The 26,908-nt window shown below is 54.8% G+C and overlaps 1 protein-coding gene across 1 annotated transcript in view; it reads left to right on the top strand.

The window, feature by feature from the left end:
* Nucleotides 1-26,908, top strand: part of HYDIN (HYDIN axonemal central pair apparatus protein) — a gene marked incomplete at both ends in the record, with an annotated part of 112,763 nt that overhangs the window by 79,762 nt on the left and 6,093 nt on the right. Inside the window, 42 exons of the mRNA XM_082770196.1 lie at nt 137-286; nt 980-1,219; nt 1,447-1,615; nt 2,145-2,336; nt 3,077-3,244; nt 3,627-3,800; nt 4,764-4,972; nt 5,101-5,253; nt 5,514-5,697; nt 6,036-6,181; nt 6,705-6,866; nt 7,137-7,766; nt 8,213-8,422; nt 8,550-8,755; nt 8,898-9,080; nt 9,333-9,452; nt 10,566-10,725; nt 10,815-10,987; nt 11,540-11,738; nt 12,466-12,565; nt 12,891-12,990; nt 13,500-13,668; nt 13,947-14,185; nt 14,489-14,603; nt 14,930-15,134; nt 15,437-15,672; nt 16,052-16,203; nt 16,781-16,973; nt 17,444-17,552; nt 18,155-18,427; nt 18,900-19,042; nt 19,296-19,514; nt 20,675-20,835; nt 21,443-21,555; nt 22,274-22,508; nt 22,974-23,186; nt 23,843-23,981; nt 24,326-24,491; nt 24,829-24,976; nt 25,548-25,755; nt 25,924-26,145; nt 26,361-26,530. Of these exons, the coding sequence (XP_082626322.1) occupies nt 137-286; nt 980-1,219; nt 1,447-1,615; nt 2,145-2,336; nt 3,077-3,244; nt 3,627-3,800; nt 4,764-4,972; nt 5,101-5,253; nt 5,514-5,697; nt 6,036-6,181; nt 6,705-6,866; nt 7,137-7,766; nt 8,213-8,422; nt 8,550-8,755; nt 8,898-9,080; nt 9,333-9,452; nt 10,566-10,725; nt 10,815-10,987; nt 11,540-11,738; nt 12,466-12,565; nt 12,891-12,990; nt 13,500-13,668; nt 13,947-14,185; nt 14,489-14,603; nt 14,930-15,134; nt 15,437-15,672; nt 16,052-16,203; nt 16,781-16,973; nt 17,444-17,552; nt 18,155-18,427; nt 18,900-19,042; nt 19,296-19,514; nt 20,675-20,835; nt 21,443-21,555; nt 22,274-22,508; nt 22,974-23,186; nt 23,843-23,981; nt 24,326-24,491; nt 24,829-24,976; nt 25,548-25,755; nt 25,924-26,145; nt 26,361-26,530 (7,856 nt within the window). The remainder of the gene's footprint in view (nt 1-136; nt 287-979; nt 1,220-1,446; nt 1,616-2,144; nt 2,337-3,076; nt 3,245-3,626; nt 3,801-4,763; nt 4,973-5,100; nt 5,254-5,513; nt 5,698-6,035; nt 6,182-6,704; nt 6,867-7,136; nt 7,767-8,212; nt 8,423-8,549; nt 8,756-8,897; nt 9,081-9,332; nt 9,453-10,565; nt 10,726-10,814; nt 10,988-11,539; nt 11,739-12,465; nt 12,566-12,890; nt 12,991-13,499; nt 13,669-13,946; nt 14,186-14,488; nt 14,604-14,929; nt 15,135-15,436; nt 15,673-16,051; nt 16,204-16,780; nt 16,974-17,443; nt 17,553-18,154; nt 18,428-18,899; nt 19,043-19,295; nt 19,515-20,674; nt 20,836-21,442; nt 21,556-22,273; nt 22,509-22,973; nt 23,187-23,842; nt 23,982-24,325; nt 24,492-24,828; nt 24,977-25,547; nt 25,756-25,923; nt 26,146-26,360; nt 26,531-26,908) is intronic.

The following is a 26,908-nucleotide window of genomic DNA, read 5'->3' as shown; positions in this document are numbered from 1 at the left end:
TGCTGCACTTGTTTGCCACCTCCACCCCTTCCTCCTCCTCTGAGGATGGAGCCTCCCTGTCCTCAGCACTGGGGCAGTGCAGGAATGGTGGGTCTGTCCTTGCAGATCCTGCCATGGGGTTGGTTTCTGTGCCCAGGTGGACAAGCATTTGCCAGCAAGCGTACGTCGGAAGCTGCAGCAGGAGGCGAAGGCCAAGCCCTGCGTCTTTGAGGCACTGCCCTTGGCTGGAGACCTCGCGCCAGGGCAGCGATGCAACGTGAGGGTCAGGTTTTCACCCACAGAAGAGGTGAGAGGGGCAGGTGTCCGCCACAGGATGGGCAGTAAGGTAATGAGAGCCCAGCACAGGGAGCAGGGCACAAAGTCAGCCTCCACCACTGTATTTTGCCTTCCCAAAATAGAGCTTTCACCCAAACACCATGGCTTGGAGCCTGACAGCGTGTGTCAGTATGTACATGGGTGTTCATGTGCCTGGAAACGGCCCCAGGGATGCTGCAGTTGCTAGCTGAGATGTAATCAGCTCACCTCTGGCTTTGAGCAGAGCCAGGCACTGAGCAGCATTGCTCCTAGCCAGCAAGAGCCCATCTTCCTCTGTCATATAGCTGATGTGTGCCTGATAACTCTGTGTCTGGGCATCATCACCTCAGCAAGGAGGTGAAGCAGCTCCTGGGCCTGCAGGAGCCTGCTCCTGAGGACCTTGCTCCTGGGCATTGCACTCCTGTGTGACTAGCTGAAAGCATTTGACCGACTATTTTAGAGCCACCTGACACCAGGGCACCCAGTTGTACTGCACTCCTTCACCCCAGGCACCCAGAGCAGCATGCAGATGCTGTGTGCTGTAGAACCCCCACACTATGAGTAAATTTGTTTTCCACTCACCTCAGAAGTACCAGTAACACCCCAACCTTGGAGCAAGGGTTAAATTGGAGTCTCTGTCACCTGGGACTACCTGTAGGAGCCTTCTGCCCTTCTCTCCTTCCAGAGATCCTACAGAAGCGAGCTGAAGGTTAACATCTGCCGGAGCAGCCAGCACTTCCAGCTGCCGGTCTCGGGGCACGGGCTGGAGCCACAGCTGGAGTTCAACCCCCCGGTGCTTGAGCTGGGACCAGTGCTGCCGTACAGCAGCGGGGCGGAGGGGACAGTGGTGGTGAAGAACCCGTGTGAGTTCCCCATTGAGTTTTACTCCCTGGAGTTCGACCAGCAGTACCTCGCCGAGGAGCAGGTGAGAAGGCCTGAGCCCCATGTGCATGCTGCCATGGCTTCACAGTGCTTCAGATCATGGCAGGGGGATGGATGCAGTCCCCACTGGTGGCTGGCAGGCTTTGGAGGATCTTGATTAGTCTACGATGGGTGGAAGGATCAAGGGAGAAGATCTAGGTTGGCTGGGAAAGCGATTCATGTAACGGAGGTCTTCATGTAAGGGCTGGTTTCTCTTCCCCACATGCACAGATTCTGCGGGTGCTGAAGGAGTACGATTGCCACAACACCCTGCTGCTGCCTCCGCGTGCCCCTGGCGAGAAGCTGCCCCCAGAGGTGCTGGAGTACTACCAGGACCAGAAGAGGCTGCAGGATGAGCAGGGGAAGCCCAAGCCTGGGGAACCAGCAGGCCAGGACAATGGTGAGGCTCTGGCACTGGCTGCCCTGCGTGTGGGCACAGCGGGGGGACCAGCACACATATCCATGAACTCGTTGGAGGCAGGCTTCAGTCTGCCTTCAAGCATTTGTGCTCGATGGAGGGATTCTGGGGTGAAAGTCTGGTTTGTGACCTGCATCTGCTACCAGCCCTGAGTGCAGCCACAGCAAGCTCATCCCTGCCTGCCATGGCCTGGGAAATACCCTCTAAATAACCAGAAGATCCTCTTGTGTCTTAACCACTAAGAATAAGATTGGATGAGTTCTTCAGCCAAGTCTAACATTACCAGCTATCCTATTTTAAATTTTCTCCTTCCCAACAACAAAAACACAAGCTCAAACTTCCCCAAAGGGCAGAGGAATCTTGGACAGGCTTCTATGTGCCTCGGGCATCTCCCTTCTTTGGGGGATTTTTCACCTTTTTGCATGTGGCCATGCAAAGTGACGAATGGCAAAGAGCAGCTTGCCTGGCCATGTTCTTCACCATCTGCCCTCTCTGTGTCCTTCTTCCTCAGCAAATGCCGAAGACATCCAATCTCTCTCAGATCAAGGAGGGAAGTACTCTGCTGGGATCGTGCACACCATCTCATCCCACAGCTCCATCATTCCCTTCTCCATGTTTGATGAAAACCAGTCCACCAAGGTAGACTCTAAATCTGAATTGGGAGAAGAGGAGGCGGAAGGTCTTGAGAAAAGGCGCTGGACAGGTAATGACCCTAAGATCTTTGCCTCTTCTTTGTCCACGGAGGCAGAATGGCCTCCATGGAGGTCTTTGGCATCACCTCCCATCACTCCACTGCAGCATCATGACATCTTCACTTTTGCACACAAAGTCTGTAAGATCTTGACAAGAGTCTGGTGCAGGGACAAGAAAGAGGCAAGGGAAATTGTCCCCAGCTTTGCCAAATGAGCACCTCTGCCCCCAGGAGCCGCTGGGATGTTGCTGTTCCCTTTCCTTGGCAAGGCAGTGCTCGCTCTGTGTGACCACGGTGGCTGAGGCAGCTTTTGGTGACCTCCTAAGGGCAGAGCTGGAGCTCTTTGACAGTGCTGTTGTGGAGAATTACATGTAAAAGCCCAGCCAGGCGTAATATTCCTAAATCACCCAACTCTGTGGCAAAGGAGCCTGGAGGAGGAGAGCCTCTCCCTTGGGCCTGTGCGTGTCCTGCTCACTCAGAAAGCCCTGGGGCTTTGGAGCTGTTCATGGAAGGAGACTTGGCCTGGTCCTCTGAGGCCCCTTTCTGCCACCCCGCTTACCATAGTGTGACCGGACACCATCAGCAATGCTCAGGACAGACCCCAACCTGAGCAAGCCTTAGGGGAGAGCACGAGGAGTCCCCATGCATGGCGTTGTTTCATGCATCCTCCTCTCCGGGACCTGAGGGGACGGGGAAAAAGTCCAGGACCGGTGGCGTGCAGCCGGGTGACTCCTGTACCCGATCCTGCCCAGCAGAGCACTGGCAGAGCACCAGCAGCAAGGACGCTACAGGAGAGCTGGACGACAGCCCCGTCTGCAGGGCCATTGCCCGCCACCTCGGCCTCGACATCTCTGCAGAAGGCCGTGCAGCCCAAAACCGCAGAGGGATCGTCATCATCATCCACGGGGCACCCCTGACGGGTACGTGTGATGTGGTCTTCAGCTGCAAGGAGCGGGGGAACTCGGCCAGGGGTGTCCCGGGGGGCCGTGGTGCTTGGTTGGTGGGCTAAAGTGGGCAGACCTTGGATCCACTGTGCATGACACAGCCCCAGCCTTCTCCTTAACCATGTCTTAACCCCAAACCATGCCTGGGTGTTGCACGACCCCTCTGGGACAGGCTGCCAAACATCTAGGACAGGAGTGGAGCACTCAGGCAACCACAGAGGACAAAGATCCCCCTTTGGCATGATCCCTCCATCCCCAGAGGATATTTCTAAGCACATCCAAGCTGCCTCTCTCTGGGTTTCCCATAAAGGAGTGACTCAGTGTGAGTGTCACCACGCTATTCTTCCTCTCCCTCCAGGAAAGACGTCGGCAGCAGTGGCCCTCTCCAGACGCTACGGCGCGGCCTGCCTGACCATTGACTCGGTGGTGACCGAAGCCATCTCCGACAGGAGCAGCTCGGCCGGGCTCCGTGCACGGGAGCTGTGCCTCAGGGCAGCCATAGAGCAGAGCCACAAGGAGACAGAGGACGCCGGTAAGGCCTCTGAAAGCTGCCCCAGCCACCCGCTTCTTCTTCCTCCCCTGAAGTAGAAGTTTGCCAGCCAACGGCTCTGTTAGGGTGCTGTGTAGAGGTGTAAAGCCAACTCATAAATCATCACTGGTTAGGTGGAATCTCTTTATGTTAAGGCTCACACAGGGATGCTTATTCTTGCCCATGGGCTGCTTAGCACATGTCCTTTTTCCCAGGAGTGGTGAAGCGCACCTGCATTTTTCTCATTTTTTTTTAATATTTCCTCAAAGCTGAATTCACCCTGCTCCTCACGGCCATCAGGCAGAACTGCTGCCCATTTTAACGAGGAAAAAGCCCTCTGAAGTGGCTCATTAAGCACTAGATGCCTGACTTGGAGCGTGGTTTCACAAACATGAGAGAAAGGGAAGAATAGCCTCCCCGAGGAGCTTCAGATCAGAGACATGCTGAAGATCAACTCTTTTCTCCAGAGATTTTTCCTATATATGCTACCGGGTCACGCGGCTCGTGGATGGTGTGCTGTTCTCCACACGAGACCAGCAACTTTTAGGGTATTTTATCGGGCAGCTGGTGCTGTGAGCTGTGCAGGGTGAGGCCAGACCCTGCCTCTGGAGGGGAGGACTTGCACTGCCAAGTGAGGGAGAAGGCAGGATGGGTTGGGATATCCAGCGAGGAAGATGTAGCTCCAGTGGAGATGGCTGATGGCAGCTGGGGCACGGCTGTGTGTTACAGTGCCCAGGGGAGAATGCAGGATGGCTGCAAGGTAGGGAAACGGTGCTCCTGGGTGGCCAACCCTTGGCTCAATCCATAGGGGAGCTACCATGCAAACGGTGTGTACTGCATGCAGACCGCCCTGTTTGGTAGGGAGGACACAGGGCTGTGCATTAAACCTCTCTGCCTTGAAAGCCCACTATCCAACGCTGCACTTTACCAGCAGCTTTACCTGCTGAGCTTCTGTCTCCTCCACAGGTCAAAGCACGGAGGCGTCCCTCAGCTTGCAGCCCAGCACTGAGGCCAGGCACAGCCCGGCCACGAGCCAGTCCAGCTCTGGGGACAAAGCCAGCCAGCACTCCATCGGCTCCCGCAGCCGGGCGAGCGCAGCAACAGGCAAGAGGAAGATGGATGGACACGGGTCCCAGTCCCAGAAACAGCAGCACGCGGACCTGGCAGGCTCATGGGTGATGACACCAGTAATGCATGGGACCTTTCAAGCTTTGTGCTGGCTGAGACCCCAGCTCCAAGCAGATGGAGCTGCCTGCCTTTTTTCCAAAGTGTTTTATTTTCCTTGTGATGTCTGACACTGCAGGGCTCCTCCAGTTCTCACCTCGTCTCGCTGCTTCCCTGCTTTCCTTCACAACAGTGGCTGAGCGTCGGCGGCAGCGGTGCAGGAGAGATGGGTTTGATGAGCTGCGTGCTTCCCGAGGACTTGCTGGGGGCCATCCTCTCGGAAAGGCTGCAGGCATGGCATTTCTCCTCTGCCTTTGGGGTCGGGAGGGTGGGGGGCAAATGATAACATCCCTGGTGCAAAGAGGCACGGGGATGCCTTCAGGGACTTGTTGGAGGGAGTGCTGGGTGGCCAGCAGCATCCTTGGGTGAAGCTGCAGATGCCATCAGGTGCATCAGCTCCAAGCTGATGGTCAGCATTTGGTTTGATTGCCAAGCTGAGAGCCTAATGCGTGCTGCTACTGACTCTCTCTTCCTTTTTGGCGTTATTCACAGCTGAGTGACTGCTACCAGGGAGTGGTGTTTGATGGCCTGGAGACCCTCTTTGCAGGCAGCATGGCGTCTGCTCTCATCTGCCTGCTCAAAGCTGCTAGAAACCGGCCTCACATCTATTTCGTGAACCTCGTCCAAGATTATGCCTCTTTGAAAGCCAGAGAGGCGGCTGCAAAAGAGCAGGAAGGTGAGAACCATCTCTGTACCCCTCAAATGTTCTCTCTCAAGCCCTCGGCCTCATCCATGTGTCCATCTGGGTGTTGTCGATGGAACCTGTAAGAGATGTTTTAATCCTTAATCCCTCTTGTGGCTGAGCGTCTAAGCCCCGCACAGGGCACGTGAGGCATGCAGGGCACAGCAGCGTTTTGGGGGATTCTCCAGCTGCAGCAGGGGTCTGGACTGCCCACTGCCTCCTGGCAGGACGTCCAGCTGGGGCTGAGCAGGGCTCAGAGCCCTCTCAGCTCACCCAGAGCAGCCAGCTCTGCCTGCAGCCACTAACCATTCCTCCCCTGGCTTGTGCGGAAGAACGGGAGCAGGAGGAAGCTGCCAGGAGGGAGAAAGCACACCTCCAGGAGATGGATGAGGAGGAGTACGATGCCCTCACGGAGGAGCAGAAAGCTCAGTTTGATGACAGTATACTACAAGTCCAGCGTGAGAGGAAGAAGAGGTCTGTAAGCTCCCCAGTAGTGTCCCTGAGGGGTTTCCTTGCTCCTGTCTCACATAGGACCCCTGAGCACCCACCTGATGCCCTTTCCCTCCCCACACTGGCTGCCAGCAGGCTGCTGGAGACCTTGGTCCAGCTCAGAGGGTTTTAAAACAGAAGTGTCACTGCAGTGCCAGTTCCACCTCACCAGTTCCCAAGAGGGGAAGGAGCTTTTCTCCAGGGAGATGAGGACGACCTCTCCGTTATTTTAGCAGCGAGCCCTCCAGCTTAGGCCCTGGCTGCAGGGAGCCGGTGGATCTTATCAGAGGAGCTGCACAATTTTGACCCAGACTTGGCTGGCCCTTCCTACCTTTCCTCAGTTCAGGTGTTCCCAATCTCCTCAGGTTGAGGGAAGCCCGCAGAGGTGGTCTAATGGCTCTGCCTGGCCTCAGGGTCAGTCAATGAAGCAGGGGACCAGCTGGGGTTGCAGCCAGCCCAGCTTTCTGGTGGTGACTGTCAGGGATGTTTTCTGTTTGGTCTGCTGAAGGAAGATGGAGCGGCTGGCTCGAGAGCTTGAGGAAAAGCTCAAGCAAGAACTGAAACGCTTGAGGGAGGAAGAAGAGATGAAGAAGAAGTCCAGGCGGGGGAAGAGAGAGCTTGGGAAAGAAAAAGATAGTGCCTTGGGGAAGAAAAGCCAGCACGGAGGCAGACAGGTGGGTGGCTGTGTTTACAGAGAGGAGAAAAGCCCAAAACAGAAGGACCCTCTCGTTGAGTTGTACCACCCCACAAGAAGCCACACACTTCTGTGCCCAGGGATGGGTACCTGGCTGGGAGAACATGGGGCTGGGCTGGGAAACCACGCTGGTTGATCACAGTGCTTCTCCACCAGGGTGTTCTGATCTCCACCTCGATCATCACCATCCCACAGCACTGGGGTCGGTGCTTTGAAGTGCTCACTTCTTTTCCCCTCTCTTTCTGCCCAGAATTTGACCACCTCCACCAGCAACACCAACGTGTCCACCAGCAACCGCTCAGACATCAACGAAGGGGTCGACAAGAAGGGGCACCTGGACTCTGTTGCAGGTGACAAGGAAGATAAGAAAAAGCGGAGCAAGGTTCCCCTGACAGATGGCAGCACGGGGGCAGCTGGGCAACCCACAAAAGCTGAACAAGAGGAAGCCAAGCAGAAGACCATGAGCGATAGCGAGAAGGTCTTGGCCAAGAGGTTTAAGATCTATGAGGCATCACAGAAAGACATCGCGTATATTTTGTCATCCTGGGACAGGGCTCAGGGCATTCTGCTGTCCCTTCTGAGCCAAGAGGAGGCAAGGCACCCAGCAGAAGATCAGCACCCGCCTCTCTCCAGCCGCAAGAGCCGGAAGGACAGAGAGAAGGAGCGCCAGGAGAGGCTGGAGAAGGAGCGGGCAGAGAGGGAGCGGCTGGAAAAACTGAAGGCTATCGAGTGCAGGTTTTCTGGGCCGGAACGGGAAGGTGCAGACTCGTCAGCCAAGGGCCAGGATGTCGGGGTGCCTTGCTTGGACATCCAGGTGCTGAGCGCAGAAGATGCTACGGGGAAGATCCTGGAGAGTGGCAAGCTGCCCACGGCAGAGGAGGTAAAGCCCCTCGGGGCCCGGGTGCTGAGGTTTGGGTCCTGGTGCTTTGTGTCCCACCGGGTGACATCAGCACAGAGCCTTGTCCCAAGCTTGTTCCACCGTGGGTTCTCAGCAGCCATGTGGCTGGGGAGGTTCTCAGTGTCCCTCGTGTGGGTGGAAAGAGGGAGCACTCCCTGTTCAAGCATCTTGTCTGTTCCAAGACTTTCCCGGTCTGCAAATCATTAAAAATGGTCCCAGGGCAGGGTGACTCATGGTCACTGCTTCCTCTAGGTCCCACTCATAGGTCCTGGCAATGCTCTGGAGACTCCCCACCCCACCCTACCCCACCAGGCATAAAAAACCACAGCACTCCATATCAAAACATTGCCAAAAGTTCAGTGCCTGTAGGGAAAGTGTATGAGGATGAAGATGATGAAGGACAAACAGGGTTTTCTCTTATCTTTTAGATCCTGGATAGCCTGGGACTGGGTCCCTCGGGGCCTCCCATTCCTCCTACCACATTTTACTCAGTGATCCACTACCCAGAGAAGAGGGTGGCCCCTGCAGGAGAAGCCCTCAAGCACTTCATCCTTGTTGCACCAGAAGGGGCGGTGGTGGAAGAAGAGAAGAAGGAAACGGAGAGCCTCATGGATGCTCCCATCACACTCACTGTGAAGGTGCCAGGGCAGAGGGCCGGGCTGGACGGGGTGTGGAGGGTGGGCGAGATGGAGAAGGACGGCTGCAGGACGGGGATGTCTCAGGGCCAGTCTCACTTCTCTCTCCCTTTTCTTCCTTGGTGCCAAGGCATCGGAGGAGCAGGTCACCCCCACCAGAGGCCGGTCGAGGAAAGAGAAGGCTGAGGGCATCCGGGAGGCTCTAAAAGAGAGGCGGAGCTCTGGCCGGAGCAAGAAACATCCCCAGGGACTGGGCATGGGGGCACCACCACCACGTCCCCCTGAGGTGGACCAAAGCAGCGTGGACTTGGGCCCACCTCTGGGGAAGCCCCTCAGGTGAGCCCCGAGGGCAGAGGGAGGCGGTGGGTGCGCTGGCCGTCCCACCAGATGGGTAGTCCTGGGACAGTGAGTCCCCAGCCCTCCTCCTGCTCTGGTTTTCTCGTTAGCAACATTTTGAAGCATCTTTTTTAACCACCAGGCTGAATAGCTTCCGGTGGATCGTGCCTGCCCGTGGCCAGGCTGAACTGAAGGTCCACTTCAGCTCCACGGTGCTGGGCCAGTTTGACCAGACGCTGCATTTTGAGATCCTGGGGACAAACCGACTGCACCAGCTGCGCTGCAGGGGCACCTGCCTGTACCCCACCATCAGCCAGGACCCACGGTAAGGCTGCTCCGTGCAAACCTCCTGCTCTGCCTGCCCCTGCCTCTGGAGCTGGGGCTGCCCATTTTGCCCCAGTGACCACCTCCCCACCACCTCGTGGCTCCTTTGAGCTCCATCGTGTGCTGCCTGAGCACCCAAACATCTCATCCCGTGCTGGGAGCAGGGAACCCCAGCTGCTGCTGAGGGCTGTGGCTTTCTGGCCAGCTTTTCCACTTAGAGCTTCTCATCCTTTTGCTTTTTTTCCCTGTCCAGGCTGGTGTTTCCTCACCGGAGGAAGAGCAAGGCAGATGGTGACATTGTTTTCAAGCAGTACATCATGAGCACGGGTGTATTCCACTTCGGGCCGCTGCTCTGCGGGAAGTCCAGAGACTGGTAGGTGCTCCCCAGCCAGGGGGTGGGCAGCCTGGTGCCCCCACCAGGGTTGTGTGGCAGTTTTGGAGGCACCCTGTGCCCTCCCTCCCCATCTCAGACTCATCACTTAGGAAAACGAGCTTAATAGCAGACTGAATGAGCAATTACTCTGTGGACGGTGTTGGAAACCACTGATTGATTTGTAATGTAGTCAGGCTTTATGATGTGGCCTGTCAATGTGTATGTGTGTGACCTGCAGAGGAAGAAAAATAGGATTTATGTTTTCCTGAAATTTACTGCTGGATAAGGTCTGCTTATAAAAAGTCATTGGAGCTGCTGGTGTGTCTATTTTTAACTCTGATCTTTTTTTTTTTTTTTTTTTTTTTTTTTTTTTTTTTTTTTTAACATTGGAAATGAAGCCCTTATCTTTATGGGAGCCCTGGAGATCTAGCGGTATTTTACAACTCAGGGGAATGAAATAAAAACTTTATTTTTTGATTTTTTAAAAAAACAGAAGGGGATCTTTAGCCAGCCTGATGAATGGTCTCAGGTTTCTGTTTGCTATTTAACCATTTAACTCCAAGTGCTATTTCACACCTTAGGGAAGGGACACTTGTTAAATTTAGCTCTCCTCTTGGGAATGCATCCTTTTCTTTTTTTTCTCTTCCTGAGACTTTGAGCAAACCCATGAAACACAAGGCAGTCTCATGGCTTTTCTGAATGAGAAAAGCTAAACTATTTTTAAAATCCCTTTGCAAAAGCATTTTTTAAACCCTGCAGGGAAAGAAACTTATCAAAGCAGTGGGGAAGGGGCCATGTGCCTGACTGGCTTTTATTTGTGCAGGAACACTTGAATTTGCATTTTGCAAAATGCTCTTTCTTTAAGTGTCTTGTGCATCATCACGCTTCTAGGACAGGGGCACCAGGTGAAGGTGCAAACGTGGAGGTGCCAGAAGGCTGAGCCCACCATGCAACGTGCCCCTGAATGTGTTCCTTTTTCTTAGCCTGCTTGTTGGGTCATCCTGGGAGGCTGCAGAGAGCATCCTCCTGCCAGGACACAGCACTGGCCTCGGCGGGTGATAAAGGCAATGACCCCAGCAGCTCTGCTGCAGCCTTCTCCCCTTCCATGGACAGGTACAAGGCACAGAACTACCCCAGCAACTGCGAGAAGATAACCATCCTCAACACCACCTCCTTGGAAGCAGAGGTGCATTTCTTCTTTGAGCACGACCTCAAAGCAGACACGTTCCTTTTGGACCCTCCCAGCATGACGCTGAAACCCAACGAGAAGCAGGTAGGGGACGGGCAGGCAGCGGTGGCAGCACCCAGGGGCTGCTCCTTCTGCTCACCAAAACCCTCTTCTCTGCTTTTTTGGGGGGCTAGGAGCTGAGCCTTTGGGCGTACCCCACGTCAGCTGGCCTCATTGAAGACAACCTCGTGTGCTGCATTAAGGAGAACCCGGAGCCAGTGGTCTTCCCCTTGTGCTGCCAGGGGGTGCGGGTGGAGCTGGGGGTCAGCCCCAAGCAGGTGCACTTCGACAAGCTGCTGCTGCACAGGTCAGCCACCCGCTAGGGCAGGGACAAGAGCAGTTTGGGCTCTCTGGCTGGCCGTGTGCCTGCTTAGGATGGGGCTGGACCGACATCTCTCCTCCCCTCATCACTTCCCAGTCTCCAGCTCACCATTCCTCGCTGGCTGGGACATCCCATAGTGGCCGTGAGCTCCACAGTCCCCAGCAGTGCTGGGTGCTGGGTGTCCTGATCCACAGCAGAGCTGTGTGTGCCCCAGTGCTCGTGTTAGCTGACTCCAGCTGGACATGCTGGAGAAGTCCCTGTTCCATGTGCTGTGGCCCTGAGCCACTGCTTCATCAGTGTCTCTCTGTTCCCAGGGGAAGAGCCTGCTGGGTCAGCTCCAGCTCTCCAAACACCACGGCAGTCCAGTTGCCCTTCCCTAACTCCCTTTTTCTGGCTGCTGTCCCCCAGGACCTCACCTCTCAGGCTTATCACATAGGGCAGACACCCAACTGGTCCCACCCGTGGGGCTGCCCCGAGCTGCCTCCAGTCGCGATGCTCGCCCAGCCGCCGGTGCTGAGCATCCCCGTGTCCCTGCAGGAGGGACAGCAAGAAGCTGGTGCTGCGAAACTCCAACCCGCTGCCCGCAGCCTGGAGGCTCAGCGGGCTGGAAAACCTCGGCGAGGACTTCTCGGTGTCACAGGACGAAGGCGTGGTGGGGCCCTGCACAGAGCTGGAGGTGTACCTGCATTTCATGGCCACCAAGGCGCTGAGCGTGAAGAAGACCATCCGGCTGGAGGTGAGGGCACCCTGCTCTCCCCGGCAAGGCTCACCTGAGGTCCTGAGGGATGGAGGCAGTGCGGAGAGGGTATCCTTCAAAGAGGGCTAAAGGAGGAGGCTTCTTGAGCTTCCTTCTGCTTGTGATTTTGGGGTGGGCAGGCCTTAGCAGCAAGGGGCTCCTGCTGAAGGATGGCTTTTTGGAAACCAGGTGACTGCTAGGGTGCTCTTGCAGCCGAGCTTCATCGAGCAAGTGTAAAACCACCACAGCAAGTAAATTGTGGAGTGAAGGAGAGATGTACCTGCAGACACAAGCTGTGCCCCTGACGCCTGCTGCCTCAAACTGCATTTGCAATGCATCCCCGAGCATCCCCATCCCAGACAGCCGGGTGTTGTCCCCACGTGGTGTCAGCCTGGATCACGGGGCAGCATCCTGAGCCCATGCCACAGCACCTTGCTGCTCTGCAGGGCTGAATGCTGTCGTTTGGTTGTCCAGACGTTGGTGCGTTCTCAGCACCCATCCTGAAGTCCATCTGTGGCTTTTAACATAGGGCAGCAAACTCTCACCCTGGGATTTTGTCCCCCATGGCTGCCTTTCGGTGAGAGTGCTGGGTGATTTAAGAGACTGATAGCCCACAAAGCAGGGGAGGCCATGGTGGAGCCAGCCAGTAGAGACAAGGACCATTCTGTCACCTACTGAAAGAATAGAGGAGGATCGTCCGAGCAGTGTTTGTTTCTTGCTGCCTCAGGTTTCAGATGCAGAGAACATCCTGGGGATTGTTCAGATTGAAAATATCCAGATCCACGCGGAGGCCTATGATGTTGCTCTGAGCATCACCATCCCTAAAGGTCAGTGGTTGCACCCAAACCAACATAGTCCAGGTGCCAGGCAGCTGGCACCTCCTGGAGGCGCAGCGTAGCACATAGAGTTGGTGGATCTGTGCTTGGAAGCAGAGAGATGGAAACCAGGCTCGTTAGCTGCTGACTCCTGCAGGTGCTCTCCAAGCAAGAGAAAGGGCAGCAGAGCAGCTAGGGAAAGCTCCCGGGATGGGGAAACCTGCTGAGGATTTTGTGATGTCTGAGAACTTTGTTTATGTACCTTGTTGCTTGGTGCAGCCTCCAGCAGCTCTCAGATATTCACCATCTCCTACCTCTCTCTGTGGGAACACTGCAGGTACAGATGGCAACGTGGATTTTGGAGTCCTTAAGGTGCTGGATGATACAAAGCAAGCACTGACCCTGAAGAACAAAGGGAAGTACGAGATCGCATACAGGTGGGTTGCAGCTCTGGCTGCCTGCTCTGTCCGTGCACAGTGCCACCCTCTGCCCAGCTCTGTGTCCCGGTCTGTCCATGGCTGGAACCTTTTCCCATGCTGGCTTCCTCATAGTTTGAGTAAACACAAAATCCAGGCTCTTGTACCTCAAATATTTTAACGGAGAATGCAGTCACAAGTAGTTCTTTACGGCTCAGCAGGAACCAAAAGAAGAGGCTGAAATTTAAGCTCCCCGTACTGCTGAGATTGGTTCCCTTCGTTTGAGGGTGTACTCATTTCTCTCTGTGAAGGTCTTCAAAGGAGGGAATGACAAAATCAGTGTTGAAGTGAGCTTACAGCACTCTTGTCTGTAGTCTGTGTCAAAATCTGGGATTTCCCAAGCAGAAATGGACCCTTTCATTTATTTATTTATTTTTTTTTCCTTAAGGTCCTATGCAAGGTGCTGGCTGTGCTGCTGCCACCCAGGACCTCTAACCACAGAGGTCTTTGTTCCTTCCCTTTGTCCCCAGCTTCCTGATAGAAAATGCAGATACCAGCATCCCAGACTTGGCATCCCACTTCTCTATCCAGCCACAGGAAGGCATGCTGACCGTCTCTGAGCGCCCCGTGCAGGTCCAGCTGCTCTTCCACCCCAAGGCAGAAATAAGCATCGAGGACAAACCCATCCTGAAGTGCCAGGTGAGCTGCCCAAGCCAGGGGGACACTTGTCCAGGTGTTAGCAGGACGTGTGTCCCCTAGAAGGAAAGGTTTAGCTGGGGAACCCTCTCTTAGATGTATACAGCAGTCTTCCAGAAGCTGTTGGGGACGCTTCTTAAGTAGAGCTGAAAATCTGGCTCTGGAGGAGGCATTGAAACAGCTGGATTTAAATAGGGGAGGTTGAAGGGGACATGGGGTGGCATTAGGGGACAGCGGGGCTGGCTGCCTTGCTGCCTTACCAACCCCTCCCCTGGCTGCAGGTGATTGAGCCCAGCCTCTGCAATGGAGGGGAGACCATCGCCATCATCCCCGTGCGGGTGTCCGCCAAAGCTGTGTTCAGCAAGTACAGCGTCACCCCGGCCTCGTTCATCAACTTCGGCGCCCTGGTCAACGGCACCAAGAAAACCTGCGCCATCACGCTGGAGAACAGAGGCAGCCTCGACTTTAAGTTCCTCGTCTGCAGAGCGGACCAGGATGTGTCTGGGCTGGCAAGGAAAAGGTGAGGGAAGAGCTGCAGCAGCCTTCCCAGCCAGGGCTGCGGGAAGGGAAGGTGTGTGACCAGCAGGCTGGGCACTGGGTCCTGGTCCCTTTGTGAGCAGGGGACCCAAAATGCCTCAGCGTCCCCAGGTGTAGGACAAAGCTGGTGGTACAGCTGATCTGTCCCTGCCCTGTGGCAGCAGAAGGAGCCATCAGGAATGTGAACCTGGAAGGATTTCCTTCATAGGGAGGAAGGTCAGCCCCTGGCCTCAGAGGATGGCTGGGGGAGCTCAGCACCGTGGGTGTTTCTGCTTTCTCCCCCCAGCGCCCTTTACAAGAAATCCAACCACTCCCAGGAGAATGAAAACGTAGGCAAGGTGGTAACCTCTGCGAAGCAAAGCAAGCAGTCCCTGCAGAAGGAGACGAACACCTCCATGCAGGTGAGTGGCTCCTGCTCCCCCAGCGTGTGGCAGGGTCAGGGGGCTTGACTGCACCTGGGACGGGGCTCACGGCTGCGGGATGGGACATGGTCTGTGTGTGCAGGTGCTTGGATCTCCATCGCCTCCCAGCCACCAGCAGAGGCTCAGACCTGGAGCCCTTTGGGGCTCTCCCTTCCCTGCCCTCTCATCCTGGGGCTGCCCCTGGGCCTTGGACCATCCCTTCTCGCCCTTGGCCCATCTGGAGGCCAGGAGGTGGTACAGTCCTTGCTGGGGATGCCCAAGGCCAGGCTGCCAGCCCTCAGCCTCTCCCGGGGCTCTTTCTGCAGGCTCGCTTCACCGTGGGCATGTTCACGGTGTACCCCGGCTTCGGCTCCATCCATCCTGGGGACGAGCAGACAATCACGGTGGATTGCCACGCGGAGCCACTGGGGCCATGTGAGGAGCACCTCTCCATCGATATCAGCGACAGGGACCCCAGTGACAAACCCCTGGGCATCCCCTATACCCTGCTGGCCGAGTCCTGCCTCCCAGGTACGCCCATCCCCAGGTTCCCGTGGCCAGACCTGCTGCTGCTGAGCACCCAGACCTCTTGAAAGGGCTGCAACCCCCGAGGGTTTTCATGTGCACCAGTGGGAAAGGCTGGGAGGGGTACAAGAAAGGGCAAAGAGGAAGCAATGCCCTTTTAAGACTGAGGGTTCCTGGGCTTCCAGGCAAGAGTTTTGCAGTGACTTGGCCAGAAGGGGCTTATCAAGCCTTCTGTGAGGCCAACAAGGTCCAGCTAAACCCAGCAGGAAGCCTTCTCCATCTCAGCCCTCCCTCCTTTCTTCTCACAGCGTTTGTGGCTGACGACGTAGGGTCCATCTTTGAGGAGCACCGCATCTGCAGCAACACCAACCTCTGCCAGATCCTGCAGACCATGCAGGACAAGGGTGTGTTCATCACAGACGAGAACAAGTTCATCTTCACCAACGTCCTGGTTGGGCACCGGGCCACTGCTCGCTTCAAGATCCGCAACGTGGGCAAAGTCCCCTGCAACGTGGTCCTCTCCATCAGACCCATCTCTGGTAAGGTAAGAAATAGAAGCCAATGTGATTGTTGTTCTTCTAAGGTAGGAGCCTGCCTCGTTCTCCAGGTGCACCTCACCCGTTCTAGTCCAGCTCTGTGCAGATGAAGCTATGGGGGAGAGCAGCAGCCCCAGGTGGCAGCTGGTTTGAACTCAGCATGTCTCAAGCAAGGTTTTGGCTCATTCCTCTGTTTGTGGAAGCACTCAGAGCAAGCTTTGGCCCTCCTGGGCTTTATGGCAGCTCCGTCTCTGAGGCCAGCACCACTTTGGAGTCACCCCCCGAGACAGAAGGGTCCTGTCCTGTCCCCACCCACCACGACGTGCATCAGACTACATCACACAGAAGGGTGTTTCCTCCTCACTCTGCTCCGTGTGCTTCCCCCAGCCCAACAGCCGCATCAGCGATGTTTTCGAGGTGGTCCCCGTCCAGATGTGTGTGCCCAGCCGCTCCCACGCCTTCGCCACAGTGGCCTTCACTCCTCAAACCATGCAGAGCTACCAGTGCACTTTTGAAGCTTCACTTGATGCCCAGACAAGGTAATGCACCCTGTGAGCTCACGGGGGGACCTCTCTGATAGCTGCTTCTCCTCTGGCAGGATGTGGACCTGTCATCAATCCTGGCTCTTGTAGTAGCCCTAGGAAGAAGAGTTAGCACTGGATCATGTAGTAACTACTAGGTAGAGCAGGGCAGAAGAATAAGAGTCATAGTTTAGAGTGTATTATTGGCTATGAAGTCTGCTCAACGTTAGGTAGCCAACTGGAAGTTAGTGAATCAGAAAAATGTGGAGGTGCAGCTGCTGAGCTGGGGCTTTCCAAGGCCAAAGGGCTGGATAAAGTGGTTTCTGTGGCAGGAAGCCACCATACGTTATCTCCTCCTCGTTTATGTTCTAAGGAGACGACTGTATGTGATTAACCTAGGGTACGTCATGGTATTCCATATTAAAAAACAACTGCAGCCCTTGTAAAAGCAGCTGGTTACTCTGCCCTAGAACCATGTTCAGGACATGGGAGGAGAGGGACAAGGGGTGCTGTGGGTGGCACATATTCATTGCCTGGCAAATGGAAAACGGGTTATTGCCAGCCAACAACGAATTCTCCTCTGCCCCTCCTGCAGCCCTGCAGCAATTAAAGCCCAAAGCCTGACGTTTGATATCAGTGGAGAGGGGAATCTGCCTCGGGTCACAGTCCTGCGCCCGATCCTTCACAGTAAGGGAGGGAACCCTCTGCTCCTCTTCAAGAAGCTGCTGCTGGGTGACTCCGAAAAGCTCCCTCTGGTCCTTCATAACGCTGGTGGCGTACCCGTCCAGGTGAGGACCTGCTTGGGAAATGCACCCTCTGCTCTGGGAACAAGCCCTCCTCCCGTGGAGGAGAGAGAGGCCCCAGAAAACACAGCTGGGATGTGCTGCTACCCTGCATGACCCCTTCCCAGCCCTCCCTGCTCACGTTTTGGTTCTCAGTGGCAATGTGTGGTGTCCTAGTTACGTTATTTTCTATCTGACCACGTTTTTACTACATTTTCATTAAACTCAGTTGTTGTTTAATTCCATTCTGCTCATTACTTCTTAATACTCTGTCCTGTTTACTTATATTTTAACTACATTCCATCACCTCTGACCACTTTTTCTGTCTGATTTTACTTCCACTTCACGCTAAGAGTTGTGTGTGAAGCAGAGCAGCGTGCTGGGTTCCCAGTGGTGGACCAGCAGCAGCTCGGTGATGGTCCACGGGCTCTCCTGTACCCTCACAGATGCGCTCTTGCTGTGTTCCCTTTTCTCAGGTGATGATAGATCTGTTGGACGAAGGGGGAGTTTTCTTCCTGAGAGCCCGGCCAACCACGCAGTGCATCTACCAGGCTGCAGGTATGAAGGAGGACTCTGCTGGAGAACGTAAATGTATTAACCATGAAGTGTGGTCATCCACACAGGGAAGGGTGTGCCCTGCTTATGGTTTGGTCAAGCAGCAGGTATTAGAGACAGTTTCTTCCCTGGGGCTTTCTCTACCCCTACCTTTTCATGTGGACTTTGCACCACAGATTGTGCTGCTCCAGAATTTCTTCTTAGCGAGCTGTAGGAATTTTTTCTGCTCTTCTGGGCATGGTGGGTCAAGCTGTGGGAAAGTCCTGGGGAACTATCAGCACTTCAGTTGGACCATCCGAGGTCTTTGCTGTGTGTGGGGTGCTACCAGCCTGAATGAAGGCAGCCCTTGATCCCACAGCCAGCCACCAGAAGCTGAAAACACTATTTGACTCAGCTTAGGTATGGAAGGAGCTGGCTGGAGGCAGTTTGAGAGCCAGGTGTTAAGAAGTTAAGACACTTCAGGATATGCATGGTGTCATCATAGTCTTGTGAACACAGGAGGAACATCTAGAGCCTCTGGGGGGAGAATCTGTGCTTAGAAACAGCTGGGTTGCAGCCACTTATTCCTCTTATACCCTCTGGAGGTGTTTTCTCTGTGCATCTGTGTCCCTGTCTCTCACTTCACTCTGCAGGGATGAAGCCCCACACTGCTTCCCTGGTCCTGCACCGTGGGGAATCAGCGGAGTTCGACGTGCTTTTCAAACCCAGCCTGCCCCAGCGCGTGGAAGGGAAGATCCACCTGTCCGTGGTGGACAACCCCTACGAAGAGACCAACATTCAGCTGGTGGGTGAAGGCTACGAGGATGACTTCACAATAGACAATATCCATGGACTCGTGGCAGACAGCGCTGAGGAGAGCCCTGAGGAGACCTCTGAGGGCGATCTGGAGGAGGACACAATTGAAGGTAAGAGAGGAGAGGCTGCCAAGAGGGAATAAAGAATAGGAAAGTACACGTTTCTGTTCACCCTGGGCCAGTGTGGTGTGGCATAGCCTTAGTGGACAGATCCTGTTGCCTTCTGTAGCCTGCACAGCAGCCACACGTGGGAACACGAGGGCCACAAGAGGTCTATTGGCACGTGGTGTCCTGTGGGGGTGAAGGCCATCTATGATCCCATATCCTCTCCACCAGGACATCCCATGTCACCCACCAGGCCTGGTGGTCTGTGAGCGTGCCTGCCATGGGCATGCTGCAATGCACATCCCTCTGCACCACGTTCAGGGACGTGTCAGGGTGCATCTCTGAGGGACGGGGGTAGAGCAGGGAAGTGCATCTCCCAGAGGCAAGAGGGCTTGGAGCGAGGAAAAGAGTTGGATGTGCATGTTCTGGGGGTGGATGGACCTGGCTGCCCGCTGACATCCCTTGTGCTTCTTAACAGCTGTCAGAGCAGATCACATCCAGTTCGGGGACTGCCACGTTGGGAAGCCCTACCAGGCCACCTTCACGATCACCAACCGCAGCCGGGCGGAGGCGATGCGGTTCGAGTGGCCGGCAGGCCCCCCGTTTCACTTCTCCCCCCAGGTGAGCTCAGGTAGTTCTGCCTTTCCCACTACCCAAACACTGCCAGACATCTCCTGGGATCCACCGGTGACTTTCCACATACTGGTGCCACATTTCAGTGCCCCCCAGCAGATGCTGACTCTGCCAGACACGCAGCTTTGTTCGGGCAGGGCTCTCCACCCCACTAAAAAGGCTCTCTGCTATGGGAGGTGATGTCCTCGCTGCCAGTCCTGCCCTTGCTGCTGATTCCAGTTTGGTTGGCTCTCTGCTGTAGGTGGGACACCTCCATGCTGGCTGCACTAAGGACATCACAGTGACCTTGAAATCAGACGTGGCAGTCACCTTCAGAAGACAGCCTGTGAGGTGCAAGGTGGCCAGGATCGCCTTCCAGCTGCCACCGGAGCAGGTCACCGACTGGGACGACCGCCTGCGCACCGTCAAGTGGGTGGATACCACGAGGGACCAGGCAGCCATGTGGCCTGTCAAGAAGAAGGTAAGGAGCACGACAGCAAAAGCTCACCCAGCTTCCACAAAACTAGGTGCCCATGGCAGCAGGCCACCATCTGCTGGCTTAGCAGTCCCTGCTTCCCCCTGAAATGTGAGCCATCTGTGAGTTTTAACCAGCGGTGTGTTTTTGGGGAGAGATGGATTCACTGCGACCTGTTATGCTCACACGAGATGGGGAAGTCTGTTGGTGAGAGGTGTTTTAGTCACTTGCAAATGTTGGTCTCAGAAGTGTTGCAGCCCATGTTATTTTATTTTTAGAACATTTTATTTAGAACATTTTATTTTTAGAACACATTTTAGGGTGTTAATAACTCTTCATCTGATTCAGTGCCTTTTGTGCCAATGGAGAGTTAACCCCACTGTGCTCTAGCTCTTCTTTTGAAGTGGAGAGTGAAACTCGCTCTCATCTGCGCACTCTGGCTCGCCCACTGGCACATTTTGGGTGAGCTCTGTTTATGCTACTGAGATTTCTGTTGTGGTCTCTATATCATGTGGGATATCTCATAATGGAGCAGCCCCACCAGCATGGGGCAGTCATATGGGAGTCCAGAGTATAGTCTCTGGAAGCTCTTGCTTTCCTATAATTAGTGATGAAGCACTCTTATCCTGAGTGTCTCTTCTTTGGTTTCTGAGCCATTGTAAGACCACTAAACCATTTTTTTTCCTCCAACCTTCTACCATCATTAGCCAGAGATTTCCCTTGTAAATTCATTCCCATCCCAGGATGCCTGGCAGCTGTTGTCCCACACGTGACATTTGGAAAGCAAGTTCTAGATTTGTTCATTCTTGGGTTTCTCCATCCATGGAGCTCCATCAGGGGAGCTTAATCCCAATTTAGAGACCTGACAGATTTGTAGGGTGCCAGGAAAAAAGGTCGCTCTACAGAATTAGAACATGGGGACTGATAGCTGGTCATCATCCCCACCGGTGTGCTCACAGTCATGGTGGTGACTGCTTCAAGCAGCATGGAGGAACAAACACCTTAGTGATTAGCAGCAGGGCCAGATTTTCTCCTCCTTCCAGGGAAATAAATGGGAACAGTCCTTCCTAACCCCTATACATGGTTGATTTTGGAGGCCCAAAGGCTCCAAGCTCAGCCTGGCTTTCTGGGCTCTGCTCAGTGATTCCTCCCTGTCCTGTTTGGAGGTGATTGAGACAGACCCAGAACCAGCACACAGCCTCCTGGAGAGGAGCAGCCGCGAGGTGGAGCTTCGCCTCAGCGCTGTCATCGATTACGCCGAGTTCAAGCTGGAGACAGACGCGATTCAGTTCAAGGAGACCTTGCTCTTCCAGACGAGGACGTTCACGTGAGTGGTGGAGGTCAGGCAGGGAGCAGCCTTTGCCCAGGGCTGGCACAGCGCCACACAGCCAGTGCCTGCTTCCCCAGAGCTGTGGTGGGCTCCATTGGCCGCTGCTTTTCCTTCTACTCATGCTCCCGTACCACTAGCCCCTGACACGCTCATTGCACAGCCGTTTCATAAACCTCTTCCAATTTCCATCAGGCTGCTGAGACTTGGAGGGGAATGCTCCTGGTTGCGGTGCTGGGGAGGTGCAATTCTGATGGGCCTTTCTGCTGAGAGCAACCATGGTTTTGCTCTCCTTGCATGTTGCCAGTCCTCACTTGCTCAAGGACAAGTTTGCTGTCAAAATGATGCCAACTTGAGACATGAGGCTGGAATAAACTCCTTGGGTTAAGTTTTCCAGGCACCATGTCTGCACCTTCCTCTAAATTCTAAACTTGCAATTACTTTGCCCCTGGCAGCCCAGGACAGCAGTGGAGGCAAGGCTGGGGAAGAACACACTGCTCAGCACAAAGAAGGGCGCCAGGAGCCCACATGGCAGTGTTACTTCTCTACTTGGTTCAAATTTATGTTTTTTGCTTTGTTTTGTTTTGTTTTCCCTCTTGCTTTCCAGTTTCCAGCTGTCCAACACAGGGAACGTGGCCCTGGAATACACCTGGATGGAGGACGTGGGGGATGAAAGGGCAGCGAGCCGAGCTGGGGAGCTGCTCCTCACCACCCTGAAAGGTAAGACACTGGCTCTGCGTGGCAGCTGGGGTTGCCTGGTGTGTTTTAGTCACTAATTTAAACTGGACTTAATGCTGTCTCTAAGAGATGAGGCTGTCTGACATGAAATAGCACCCAGACATTTTCCCAGGTGCTATAACACACTGATCTCTACAGCTAGTTGGCACAGGTTTGACCCAGGCCAATTCTGACAGTAGTTCCTGGAAATATTTTGGGAGCAAGCGCTGGCCAGAAACCATTCTGCGGGAGAAGTCTGCATCTAGTAACTCCATTCTGGAGAAGGAGAGAGTTTAACACGGAGTGAAGCAGCTGGCTTCAGTCCTGGGCTCATTTAATTTGCTAACAGAGACATAGCCTTCATCTGAGGCTGGAATCACTTCTGTGGAGTGATGTTCAGTGTCGTGTTTTGATCTAAGCAGTTCTCTGGTTCTGCTGGACCTTTTCACTCTATTTGCCCTCTCCTACCCCCAAATCTCCCTGCTGTCTGTCCTCACTTTCACACCTATCCTTGAGACTTTCCAGGATTACAACTCGGCCAGCAGTAACACAGAAGCAAGATGACCTTGACCACTCTGTTCCTCGATGGGAGACCTGCTGAAAGCATGGCCTTAGGGACATGCCAAGAGCATCCCGTCTCTCCTCCCATCCACTTGCAGCAGGAGGAGCACCAGATTCCTTCTTGGAAGAAGATGTCCTGCTAACCTCTTCCTTCATGCAGGGCATTTCGTCTCCTGTGCTTCTGGTGCCTCTGAGAAGTACCAGCCCAGCCAGCGGAGCTGCTCTCTGGGGCATGACTCGTCCTCCCTGAGCTCGCCCCCGAGCACCGTCTGTGCCACCTCGCTCTTCTCTGTCGAGCCCCGCAGTGGCACCATCCCTGCCGGCCAGGAGCAGCCCTTCCAGATGAAGTTCTCCCCGGTGTACGTGGGGGACTTTGAGAGCCGCATGCTCTGCAGGTAGGAAGCATCCGGGATTGCTAACTTGTTAACTCGGGCTACCCTGAGTCATGGTATTGCCTCTGACTTGGGGGGTGGGAATGCAGAGCTGGGGACAGCAAACCCCAAGAGTCTGCAGAAACAACGAGCACTCAGGACCAAATAAAGATGGACTGGACTTGTAGAAGCAGATATGGAGACAGTGGGAAATGACATTTTATTTTTAAGCTCCTGAAGGGTTGCAAAATCTGGAATGAGAGATCCAGAAAGGCTGTCTAGGGGCCAGCTAACCCCTAGCTATGCTTTAGCAGACAAACAGGACCTCCTTCTCCAAGCAGAAATTTGTGTGCTGCTCTAGGCACACCTCTGTTCGTGTTTCTGCCATGTCAGCTTTGCAGTTCTGTTTGACAACGCTTGCACTGAGAGAGGATGCAGCACAAGCAGCCAGCAGCATGGAAATAATAACACCAGCCCCTTTCTTCCTAGTATTCCCAACCTGAAGCCGAATCAAAAGGGCCCAGAAGTGATCATGAAGGGGAGAAGCCAGATGCCATTTTGCCACTTCGAGCTGGAAGACTCCGACTACATCACCGCAGAAAGGCGCAGCCCCGAGCTGCAGAACCTGAAGGGGACAATGCTGGGCCTCAACACGAGGGTGGTCGAGTTTGCAGCAATCGGCGTGTGTAGCAGGAACAGCAGGTAGGTGTGGGCATGGCTGCCCCTGTTGATGGTCTCTTGGTCACCCCCCTCAACCAGAGACCTCTCCAGCTCCTCTTCCAAGCCCCATGGCACATCTGCACCACGTCTGTGACCTGCTGAAATGTGGCTGGAACAAGCTGGTCAGTGGCCAAGACCACATGGCCAATTTTTTTGTTCTCTTTGCCCTTTTCTTCAATATCACAGCTGGTAATGCCTCCTCAGCTGGTGTGGGTTGGTCTGGGAGGACCATGCATAGCCTGTGTTACATGGCCATACAGCCTTTGTCCCTTTGAAAAGCATCCTCAGGGCATTTGTGCTCCTTTGAGGCACTGGTCAACGGGGTCAGCAAAGGCTGCAACTAGTACAGACACTATCACCTTCCAAAGGAGTCTTGCTGAACTTGATTTTACCTTTTTAATGTGCAAAAGTTTGGCTATGCCCTTGCTAATTTCTTTCTCAATGGCTGTTGTTATGTCTGCCTGGGAGACAAACAGGGCTCCCAAAAAGCAGCTGCAACGTTCATGGTGCCAGCATTGTCCACCTGTACCCAACAACTGGATGTCATCCAGCACTGGCGGTGCCTGATATTTGCAGCAGGATGGAATTATTGACCTCCCAAAGCCACCTTCATAGTCTTTTTCACTTTGTGTGCCCAGGACCTTCATGGTTATGAACCCAACCAGTTCCGCATACTCCTTCCAATGGACTTGCCAAGACCCTGCAGCTCCACCAGGACAGACAGCTTTCTTCTGCCTCACAGAGAGAGGGCAGATCCAGCCGGGGAAGAAAGCAGAGGTGGGTGTAGAAAGAGAAGAAGGTGGGTCCAGCACACATTCACGTCAGTTTGGCACCAGCTGTGTCTGCACTCTCGGGATGTCCCACCTCACTGTGAGCTTGCTTTAGCCACGACCATGAGGCAACCTTTGAATACAGCACAAATAAGCTGGGAGATGAACCTGCTGTCACACTGTACCCCACCTGCCATGCCTTTGGGCTGTAAGTGGCATGGTGGCCTCCTTCTGACTTGGCAGTGCATGAGGTGGAGCTTTCTGGGGTTTCTCTGTGGTGCAGCATGCATCCCTCTTCCCTTACCCCTGCCAAGGGCAGCAACTTCCCTTCATTTGCCTCTTTCTCCCCAGATGAAGTTTGAATTCATCCCCCGGCATCTGGACATCACAGAGTCGTTCTGGGTCTTTACGATCCCCGAGCAGAGCGTTTCGGTCCCGTTCCTGCTGGTGGGCAACACCACGGACCCGCTGGTGACTCTGGACAGGTCCCACCTGAACTTCCACTTGCTGTTAGTCGGTGAGCACCACGGTTGTACCTTATTCACTCAGATGTGTACTGCTCCAGTCCTCCTGCTCCAGCAAGCTCCAAAAAGGAAGCTGGAAATGGGATCAGGCACTGGTGTGAGCAGATCAGCCAGATCCTGGACATGAGTGTATGAGGGAGAGGAAGGGGAAGGGAGGAAGACATGGGTGTTTGGGGCATAGTGCATGTCTGGGACTTCTAAGAGAGGATTTGGGGGTGATGCCGTGGAGCCCAGGGGGTCAGAAACCTGCGACCACCCTGGCCAGGAGTACCATGCAGCAGTGGCCCAGCTGCCAAAGGGTTTGCAGCAGCTGCTCCATCCCTTCCCCAGGGCACAAGGTACACCAGACCATCTATATGATCAACAGCGAGAAGGAAGCCTTCAGCTTTGCCTTCAGAGAAAGCTCTCTCTTCTCAGAGGGATGCAACACCTCCGTGAAAATAGAGCCTCTGGAAGGCTCCATCGCTCCCCTTTCAAGGTAATGTGGCAGCATCCCTGGCCATGTTCCCTCTTCCCACCTGCCAAACGTTGCACGCTCACCTTGCTTTTGAGGCTTTCTCCCCTCTGTAGTCACGAGATGGCTCGCAGCAATAGCACACATCCAGCTTGTTTCAATCTTTCCCCCTGGGGACACCACAGGTCAGCACGTTTCTCTGTCTGGTGGCTGTGTCTGGGTTTCGCTGGACTTCCAGGCCCCTTTCCTAGAAAAGTGTGAGCTTGGATCTTTTATTTTTGATGACAAAAGCACATTCTGAGGCTTCACCCTGAGCCAGGGGCTGTGCAAGCAGTGCCACAGGCCACCACCACACCTGCTGACCCACTGAGGATGTCCCTGTGCCCACTCACAGCCTGCCCCAGTGCCTGGAGAGAATGTGAGCTCTGGGTGGCTTTGCTGTGGCTTAAAAGATGCTGAACTGTGACTTGGCACTGGCTGTGTGATAAGAGAGCACCCTGCATCAGTTACTGCTCTCCCATGAGCCAGGCAGTACAGGGCCAAAAAAGATGTCAGAGGTGGTGAACGGAGCACAAAAAGGGTCTCCTTTCCCCAGGCTTCCCCTTACAGTCTCCTTCACACCGACACTGGAAGGAGAGGTGGTCTTCAACCTCAAGTGTGATGTCAAGAGGAAGACGGAGCCCCTCTGCTTGAATATCAAGGCCAGTGGCTACAGCACGAGTGTGTCCGTCAGGTGTGAGCATGGCGACGGCCGCAGCACCGAGCTCAGCACGCAGGACATCAACGTCATTGATTTTGAGGAGGTGAGCAGGGCTTGGTTATCTTCATTTAGGTGTATAAGCTGGTCTCAAGAGAGCGAGGCTGAGCCTTGACAGCAGTCCTCAGCCCCAGGAAGGCCCCAGGAGCACACGAGGAAGCAGCACATGCTGTCAGCTGGTGCTCCACGTGTCCTCGCCTCTGTCTCCCTGCAGGTGCAGCTGAACGAGAGCACCAAGTGCGTCTTCAGCATCCACAATAGCGGAAAATTCGGCTTCAGCTTCTCGTGGGAGCTGAGCGGCCCTGCAGCCCGGGTGCAACACCTCACCCTTGTCCCTCAGACGGGCAACGTGCAGGCTGAGAGCAAAGTGGAGACCCAGCTGGTCTTCCACCCACTGAAAATGTGCTCTTTAAAGGACGTGCAGCTGACGCTGCAGGTGAGGCACCCATGTTTGGTACGGGACCTTCGCCTTCCCCATGCACCAGCAGGAGCCATAAATCCCCAAAACCTTCCCCTCCCAGGCCACCTTCTGCTGTCCTTCAGCACCTGGTTTTCCTTATTGTCCCCCGTGCCCCTCCTCAGCCACCTCTGCTGTTTGTGGTTGCAGTTCCAATCCCTTCAGCTGGCTCACGCTGTCTCTCTGCCCCCCAGATCAGCCAGGGTCCCACATTTATCTGCATGTTCCTGGCCACCGTGGTAGTGCCCGCTGTCCAGTTCTCTACCACCAGACTCAACTTTGGAGCCTGCTTCGTCTACCAGGCTGGGATGCCACCTGCCCAGCAGACCCTCGTCATCACGAACAAAGCAGACAAGGATGTCAGGTAGGGCCTCACACGCTCCTTCAGCTCTTGCTTGATGTGTCCTGGCTCCACGTCCTTGCAGCAAGCAGGGCTGTTGGCCAAACAGGGGTTGGGCTGCATGAGGAGACAGGGTCGGGTGTCGCAGGCAGGCTGAGCAGGCTGCACCGCTCTGCTTTGAGCTCCTGGGCTCTTACCAAAAGCCTGGCTGAGGTGTCCCAGGGAAGCCACAACAGCAGGGAGCTGGGTGCAGCCCGTGGACCCAGCCCATCCTGCACGCTGAGCGTGACACCCTGCCTGGCAGCAGGAGCCCCTATCTGTTTGTTGAGCTTTTCAGCTGCTTTACCCCAGAATTCATGCTATCTTTATGTTCAAACGTGCTTCTCCCTCCTGCTGTGACAC

The sequence above is a fragment of the Aythya marila genome (assembly GCF_965140915.1).
Source record: "Aythya marila genome assembly, chromosome: 12".
Classification (NCBI taxonomy): Eukaryota; Metazoa; Chordata; class Aves; order Anseriformes; family Anatidae; genus Aythya; species Aythya marila.
Note: the sequence above shows the minus strand (reverse complement) of the source record. Positions and strands in the feature narration are given on the sequence as shown.